This window comes from Parambassis ranga, chromosome 8 (genome assembly GCF_900634625.1).
Source record: "Parambassis ranga chromosome 8, fParRan2.1, whole genome shotgun sequence".
Lineage (NCBI taxonomy): Eukaryota > Metazoa > Chordata > Actinopteri > Ambassidae > Parambassis > Parambassis ranga.
In genome coordinates this window covers 5,159,378-5,168,223 of record NC_041029.1, presented here as the reverse complement: position 1 = coordinate 5,168,223, position 8,846 = coordinate 5,159,378, and the positions used below count along the sequence as shown (strand labels likewise).

At 44.6% G+C, this 8,846-nt stretch overlaps 1 protein-coding gene across 1 annotated transcript; it reads right to left on the bottom strand.

Moving 5' to 3' along the window:
* Positions 1-7,007, bottom strand: tfap4 (transcription factor AP-4 (activating enhancer binding protein 4)). Its single transcript, XM_028412872.1, has 7 exons — positions 6,648-7,007; positions 4,651-4,816; positions 4,458-4,556; positions 4,208-4,378; positions 3,970-4,116; positions 2,734-2,901; positions 1-2,600 (listed from the first exon to the last, which is right to left on the bottom strand). The coding sequence occupies exons 1-7, from the start codon at positions 6,734-6,736 to the stop codon at positions 2,442-2,444; spliced, it is 999 nt and encodes a 332-aa protein (XP_028268673.1). The 5' UTR covers positions 6,737-7,007; the 3' UTR covers positions 1-2,441.
* Between the last annotated feature and the right edge of the window lie 1,839 nt (positions 7,008-8,846).

Sequence of the window (8,846 nt, the reverse complement as noted above, 5' to 3'; positions counted from 1 at the left end):
TTTAAAAAACAAAGTACAAACTTTATTATTCTGTCTTTACAAAGGCACAAGCCTCTTTATCCCCAAAACATTTCTCTTAAAAAAACGAAAACAAAATAGCTTCTTGACGACCATATGCATTGCCAAGGTCTAACAAAACAAAATGTACAGGAAAACAAAAAGGAGAAGACAAGAGATACTGACGATAAAGACAAATAAAAGATAGTAAAAGAAAAAAAAGACATGAAGGGCAAAGAAGACGTGGGTCTGAACATGGAGGAAAAGGGGGCGGGGGTGTGGGGATACACAGCTGTGCGGTTTATTTTTTTATTCATAACCTCAAAGAGCTTCAGCTGAGGAGATGCCCCTTTGTACAAAAGAAAGAGGCAAACTCCAGTATAGTACAGTTAAGTGCTTTGTAATCTTGACCCCCATTTTAGTGATCCCCACCCCCTCACTTATCTGACAATCTGATATGTCCACAGAATAATTCCTAATATGCAATATAACACAGGTGGAAATACACCAGTTCAATCATATGAAAGGAAAAAGCAAGAAGCATTTTTCCAATATCCAGGAATCCCCTTACTATAAAGTACTGGGACAAATGTCCCATGATTTAATGTCACTCATTTCAGTGCAGCTGACATCAATGTTTTTTTTTTTTTAAAGGGCTATTCCATGACATTAAGCATGACGAGGTGCGTTCAACTGAGTGCATTATCTGTCCAGCAGCTCCATCTATGCACTGATACAGGGAGACCTAAAAATAGCCACCATGAATCTCCAGGTGTTATACTTTTGAAAAAGTAACCCGGCAGGAGGGTTTTATGGAATGTCAAAATTTCATTGTGAATTTTGAAAAGGAGCCAAACGCGTAAATCCAGCCAGACAATAAATAGCAGGCTAGCAAATTCTTCGTTTTCAAACATATGTGAATTACATACAATGGCAATTTGTAGTCTAAAAACGGGCCACATTAAGTGTTCGGGTACTCCTCTCAAACCCCAGGGCTGTGTTAAGGCTGGCCTTACAGTGCCTCCCTGCACCCCATGGGTCATCAGTAAGGCAATATGCTGCCTCCCTCCACTACATGCCTTTCAAAGTCTGTCACTCAAAGAGAAGAAGACAAAAACAAAAGTATGATCAAAGCAGAAAGATGCAAGTAGTAGCATGGTACACTAGACGGAAAACACACAAAAAGGACAAAACGATCTATATAAGGAAATGCATAGAGCATGTGTGGTCCACCCAGTCACCCCCATGGCACATTCAAACACTTTCACTGGGTAAATGTTCCTTATATTTTTAAGCTGCTTTGATAAGACGTCCTAAACGACAACAAACAACATCAAGAGGGGCTAAATAAAACTTGATTGTATGTCAGTTGTGTAGCTGTATGTGCGATTTTTTTTAATTTCAAAGCAAAAAGTGATGCAGACTGCCAGAGTCTGGAGCACCACTAAGCCCTGCTGATTCAAAACACTAAAAGAGAGACACACACACACAGAGAGAGCTGTGAAAATTACTCAACAGGGCCCACAGATTAGCTTATTTACCAAGCCAGGAGGGGTGGGGAGGGTGGGGGTGTCAAGAAATGTCAAAGCAATGATTCTTTTCTCTGTCAGGCCACGTGTAAAAAAACAAAAAGGCCAAATACATAAGTGGGATTACTGGGGACCCAGCCCAGCAATAATGGCAACAAACAAAATCAAATAAAAGAGTTGTGAACCAGTAAGTGCACTCTCTCTCTCTCTCTCTCTCTCTCTCTCTCTCTCTCTCCTTCTCCAGCTTCGCTTCATTTCCTGTGAGCACCAGTCAGCTGTGAAAACAGCTTCCAAACGGTGCCGAGGGAACCAAAACATGAAAAAAAGAAAAAAAATAACATTTTCAACACAATGACTAAAAAAAGTCTGTCGGACAGTCTTGCTCACAGTGTCTCTCCAAACAGCTCGACGTGGGCCGGGAAGCGAGGGAATGGAAGTGCCCCGCATCGCAGGGCTCTATATCGCCGCCTGCTTCACAGATCAGTCACACGGCTACAGTCCCTGGTAGTTAATGGAGATGTTTAGCAGACATTCTAAATTCTAGTATCCAGTATGAGCTTTTATGGATCAGTCAGTGAAGTAGTCTCTCTAGATTAGCGAAGAGACATAAGTTTGTAAGGATGAAGAGAGCAGGCGGCTAGAGATAAGCAGAGAAGAAACTGCATGTGTGAGAGTCTAAGTGTAAACCTATCTGGGCTGACTATAACGGTACGATATGGTGTGTTGAAAAGAAAAATGAAATAAAAAAAAACGAGTGCTTTAAATTTGAACTACCAGCCCTGTTAATGTCCACTGAACAAGAGTGCTGTAAGTTTGTAGCCTCCCGTAGCCCTGGTCTGCTTGGGATCTTTTTGTGTCTAAGTGTGTGCGCGTGTATGTGAGTGTACGGCGAGCAGCGTCACGTCAGGGAGGAGCTCAAGGCAGTGAACAGTCATCGGGGCCGTCGCTGTTTGAGGCCGTGTCTGAGCCCGCCGCGTCAGAGAGGACGCGCCCCGAAGTGACGATGACCGCCCGCCGCTGCTCTTCTTCACCGGCACAGCCTTTCCCTTGGGTGCCCTCGATGTGCTGGATTGCCTGGAGACAAAAAAAAAAAACAGGAGGAGGCAAGAGATGTCAGTGACAGCAGCACCCTCTAGTGGTCATGTCAGCAAACAACTCAGGCCAGGCAGAATTCTTCCTTGACACATGATCCATTTAACTGTCTTACTTGAACAATGGTGTCTAGATTTTGCCGAGATGTGGACACCGTATTGATGACTGATGCTGGACCCATGGTTACCACGGTAACATGGTGGGGCTGAGGAGTCTGGGCAGGTGCAGGGACGATGACCGTGGCGTGGTGTGTCGGTGCGGGGGGAGTAGCAGGGGCCAACACCTGGCAGAAAGATGCAATTACGTCACATTATTCTCATGTCACCACTTCATCCTTCAAACAAGTGGCCCTAAAGACGAATTATGGCGCAGAAACACAAACGAGTTACAACGCATACGCACGACTGCAAACACAGCTGGGCAGCATGCTGATAAAGCCAGATGTTCAGAATCTCCCATGAATCTTAATGACCTCATGTTTGCAGATTTCTTCACTGTGTGTTTTGAGCTCAGTTTTTTTTTTTACTCTGAGGCATGCCTCATAAAAAATACCACTAAGTGTGTGCTTTAGATCAGTAAGAGCCTGACCAAACAGGGGGCACACCAGCACAAATAAAGCCATATCAACAACAAGCCTCTTTCACACAGGGCAAAAAACTTTACAAGACCCGCTTTCTTTGCAATGGGAAAGTGCAGCGTTGTCCAGGTAAAGTGACTGCTATACTCACAGGTGATCGGCAGCAATGTAAACATGACCCAGGTGGACATGCTACTTTTAGCCCATTTCCAGAAACCCTACTCTGATATTACCCTGATATTGTTGGGGAGCCATGAGATGGACAAAAAACAGAATGTCACACTTTCCTTAAATGTTAGTAATATAGTACACTTCATAGTGGTTCACATTTGCGGCCGTGCTGCTAAGCTCTGCAACGGCTAATGTACAGTGCATCAATCATCTTTTACTACAAGTGCCCAGCTGCCACTGGGAGCGGATGGGCAGACATCACGCGCTGATTGATTTGGCATCGTGTTCGGTCAGGGTACGCCTGCAGAAACAGGACACTGCGGCTGTCAGGGCAGGAGACAGGGGACAGCAGAAAGACGTGCGAGCTCTTTATTTAACACACTGTAAATCAGCCTTAGCTGTTGACAGCCCTGACTCTGGACATGGAAGAGAATGTCAGGTCTTTACTACAGCATGCAGTGGCTGTGTGCGTTTGTTAAAAAAATGCTTTAATGCTTAATTAAGCCAATGTACATAAAAATGTACACCTTAAGGAGAGCAGAGGAGGAAATTTAAGACTAGAGGATGCTGTGGTGTATCTTTACGTGTGCAGATGTTTCTAACCTGTGGGCTGTTGGCTGGAGTGAGGTCCCTTTCCAGCTGTTTCTGCTGCAGCTGGACGAGGCCCTGCGTCTGGGCCTGCTGCTCTTGGAACTGCTGGGCAATCGCCTTCAGTTTCTCTGGGTACAACTGGGCATCCAGGGAACGCATCTGGACACATCCAGAGATCACCGAAGTGTTAGAAACTCGTGCCACTTTTTAGACTTTTAGAATTGTCTGATATGGGTTTTTCCTTCGTTACCTGATCCTCCAGCATCATCCTGACTGAGCGCTCTTTGTCCAGCTGCTGCCTCAGCTCGATCATCTCCCTCCTCAAGTCTTCGGTTTTCTCCTCCTCCAGGATGTCTGGCGAGCCAATCCCTTCATCTTTCTCCTCTGCACGCCTCCTCTTCGGAGAGGAACCACTTAACTCCTGAAAAAAAAATCAAATCTGTGCTTTAGATAAATGCTAAAACTGATGATACTGAGACAGAAGTGTGCTGATGGTTCACCTGTATGATTCGTTTGAGCTGACTGTTCTGCTGCAATAGCCGCGTCTTCTCCTGCTCCAGAGTAAATATGTACTCTGCTGTCTGTTGCAGGATGGCAGCCTGAAGAACAATGTCACAGTTAGGAATGCGAGTTCAGACCCTTACAGCTGCATGTAGCTCGTCATCCTGTTCAAAACCCCCGTTCTTGACCCACCTTGCTGAGCTTCTCTCCATCACTGTGTGGGATGAGTGTTTTAAGTGACTGGAATCCAGCATTGATGCTCTGCATACGCCGACGCTCGTTGCTGTTAGCAATCTCTCTGCGAATTCGCCTCTCTTGGTCCCGCGCTGTTTCAGGGGTCAGAGGGATGTTGGCCAGACTGAACGAGAAGACAAACAAAGAAAACAGTAAGTGAGATGTTAGGAGCCATCTGACCAAGTCAGACTGCTGCTGCACTTAGTTAGCCTTTCTTTCCTACTATTCGAAAGCAGCACAAACATTATTACTGTTTTAAAGATGCACAAGAGCCACTGTATGGCATACGCTGCAATTCAAGGCAAAACTTCCTCTGTATCACCCTCAGTATCTGTGGGACCCCTCTCTGGCCAGAGCTCTTATCTGTACTGACTCAGCTGCCTCAGTGCAAACACTGGGAACAATTGTGCAGACACAGATGAGAAAACGGGTGTGTACACACACACACACACACACACACACAGTGCAGCAACACATCCAACAAACACATGCACTGCCAAAACATGACCAACTGGGTCTGGACTTCCCAAACAGACCACACAGAGCTTGTTGTGAGCAGATCATCAAGGGAACTACTTTTTACCAAACTACACATGGTGACCTAAACTGATCACAAGTTCTGAATTGTATTAATTGTGATTTTTTTTTAATAACAAAAACCTTATGGCACAATGACATCATGTTATAATTGATTTATATAGGCTTTACTCTATGCTTATATGCTCATGAAAGCTTTTGAAAAATGTCAAATCGTTCACCATTTCATTTAAATGAATAAATAAATAAAGTTTAATGTTATTATAAAATTAGTTTGGGTTCAATTTGAGGTCATATTCCTGTTCTGTGCACCAATTTCTCCATACACTAAAAAAAAAAACGAACCAAAGCAGTAACTACATTTCCCAGCATGCACGCGTCTCTACTAGCAGCAGCAGAAACAGCAGCAGATCCCTCCGCCTCCCTCTTCAAACAAGGCTGCGGACGTATCGTCGGGGCCTTCCGCGACACACTCACACACCCCCTTATTAATAACACCACTTTTAATTTTCCTGCCTCCCCGAGAACGCCAACTGTCCCTTTACCGGACACGCACCGGCAAAATGTCGCTTTAATACCCTGAACGAGCTCCCTCCGTCATCACAGTGCCCGACACCACCACCACCACCACCTCCAAGCAGACTTTTCGTGTCCTCCGCCATTACAACAATGCGGCAGGCAGCATGGCAGAGGTGCGGGATGAAAAGACGCAGTAGAGGCGGCTCTACAGCGCGAACAAGGCGCACAGAAACACCAGATAAACTATCGCCGCCTCGAATGGAGGCGTTTACGATAACAGCTGTGTATTTTATTTACATGAAGCATGAAGGTAAACAGGGCGGCATAAACAGGAAACAAACGCCAGACCCCCTTCATCACTTTTAGCACAAGCCACAAGCATGGCCGCACTACCCACAATAACTTCGGCTCGCTGCGAGCGACATCGACAAACCTCCACGACGTGTACGGCGAAATTACACTCCACCACACTCGCCTGTTTAACATTACGCTTTTTATTATGCAAACCGCACCACATTTAGGCAACAGTGAGGGATTATTTGAAGCTATATAGATCGGGAGATGCGCTCCGGAGCGGAGTAGCAGCGTGGTGTGCATGGAACCACGTGGTTTATGTTTGTTAGCCACAAAATACATCGATTTCGCTGCCAAAGGTGCAAAATAACAGCGCGCAGAGGATGCTGCGGTCCGAGCGGCAGCGCTCACCTGCTGGGTCACAACATAATCTCCGTGTTTTGATGTGAATTAGCGCCCGCAACTCCCGTCAGAGGATCGTGTACACAATAACAGATCAGATCAAGCATGTTGCCTCAGCGACATCGCTAAAGTGTGCGTACTCCCCAACAGATGACTTACACACACACACCGCATGTCGGGTGAAGCGCGTGGATTATACACACCTACAAAGACCTCCAATCACTTCTTTCTCCGTTTTCCTGAAATGTTGCAAGGAGGGCACCTTCTGAGCTGGTACCATGAAATACTCCATGCTCGCCTCTCGCCAGTTTGGTGCCCCACAAAAATAGAAAACAGCCTCTGTAGAATTAAAGGAAAACGAGGACGTTCTTGAGCAAATTAAATCCGGGTTAAATCCCCCGTGAAGATCCCCGCTCCGTGTAAATGTCGGTACTTTCAGGCTGCTGAGAGTTGTAATGTTACTCGACTTCCAGCTGATGGGGTTCCCTCGTTGTGTGTGGCGCTCTACCTCTCTCTCTCTCTTTCTCTCTCCCTCCCTCCTTTGCTTTCTCCCTCTGCATGACCGCGTGTGTGTGTGTGTGTGTGTGTGTGTGTGTGCAGCTGATCGGATGGCTTTCAAGGCGGGAAACAGCTGGTAGGAGTCACACACTGCACTACCAAACGCCTCCTTCCGCAGAGACGGGGGACTGCTGTAAACAAAGGACTATTTAGCGCAGGAAAAACACACATGTGGAGATAAATGAGATTAAATTCATTTGGTAAAAATTACAGAATAACATTGAGAGGTAATCTGGGATTAAAATCTTCTGTTTAGACATTTTTTTTAAAAAATGTTCACAGAATGATTTCAAAGCCATTATTACTCGATATAAAATAACCTCAATGACCGAATAACCACTGTCAGACTGATAAGTAAACACAGAGCTCCACCATTACTCCAACAGCTGTGATAAGCGAACAAGAGAGATCAGCTGACGAGTTGGCAGCGCCGCACAGCAACAGCGCACCGGGGAGGGCTTTTAGGGACAGACTGCTGCTGACACACAGCTCAGCTGTCTGCTGTTCACCATTTTGGGTGTGACAGTGCACGTACAGGAGGGCCAAACTGTAGGAACCTGATAAAATGGGGTTTAATGCAGAAGAGCCACAAAATGGGAGCAGTGAATTGTGGTCCCGGAGCCGAGCAGCAGCGGCAGCTTGAAGGTGGCGCACGATAGAAATGTGCCTGCTGCTGCAGCTGCAAGTTGTCAAGCATTTGCATAAGCAATTACATTTACTGGCAGTGATTTACAAGAAAGAGACCACTCACATTATTATTCTTTTAATACACTATAAGTTAATATATATATAGGCCTATATTAATTTGTGTGATTCTTGTATTTGTTTCAGAATTTAATAAACTATAAATCATATTATTCACATTAATTTGCATATTAATTAGTCTTAGTTTGACCTCTGAATCTCACATTAGCATTTAAATGGTTCGTTTTAACATATGTTATAATAGAATACTTCACTACCTGCATGCAAAACGACACGAGGACAACAAACAAACATATAAATTAAAAGGCCATAACTCAACCTTATTTGAATATCTGACTTATAAACTCATCTTAAGTTGGTAATAAAGGATTATGTCATGGTTCAGTGTATATGTAACCTTATTTGTTGCGTTCAGACACAGCACCCGGTTATGTGTGTGTGTGAAATGAAAGAAATCTGGTTTCTATGATTTCAGTGTCAATGTCAATGATAACAAATGACTTTCCAAGGAAAAGCCAAGGAAAACCACTGAATATTTCCTCTATACATATAAAATAAGTTCCTTTCCCATTTATTCTCACAGTGCAGGGCCATAGCACAGTATCAGTGCTTTATATAGAGACGGATTCATTCAATAAAAGAAGTCATACGCTGATACTTCAATCCCCTGAGAGACCAGGTGAGGTGTCGGCCGACACATCAGTTTAATCTGCTGCCAGGTAAAAAGCAGCTGATGCTACAAACTGTACAAATAAACAGGACTCACACCAAAGTAAAACTGTCAATGATTAGCCCCTTTAAATCTTTACTTTGACAAACTAGTGTTAGAATATTACGTTGCTGAGCCCCTGTTTATAAACTGTATGGTCTACACATTGAATGCATTAATGAACCTGGAGCAATACATTTAGGCTATTGATTCATATATTTGATAGAAATACTGAATGTTCTGATCTGAACCAGCAGAGCTCTTCTCTTCTCTTTATAGGTTACTTCAACGCCCTCTAGTGGTGGCAGGTGAAACGCACCGTGTGCACAGTCTGCACACACCAGCATCACAAACACATGTGGTGGCTCACATATAGACACACCACACTCAGTAGACCTGACATAAATCCCCCATATTTAAAGTGGATATC

Excerpts from the sequence above, each read along its gene's own strand:
- tfap4 (XM_028412872.1), bottom strand. The coding sequence starts at position 6,736 with ATGGAGTATTTCATGGTACCAGCTCAGAAGGTGCCCTCCTTGCAACAT. Across the intron at positions 4,817-6,647 it reads GTGATTGGAGGTCTTTGTAG|TCTGGCCAACATCCCTCTGA; the intron begins GTGTGTATAATC and ends CTTCTCGTTCAG. Across the intron at positions 2,902-3,969 it reads CTCCAGCCAACAGCCCACAG|GTGTTGGCCCCTGCTACTCC; the intron begins GTTAGAAACATC and ends TCTTTCTGCCAG.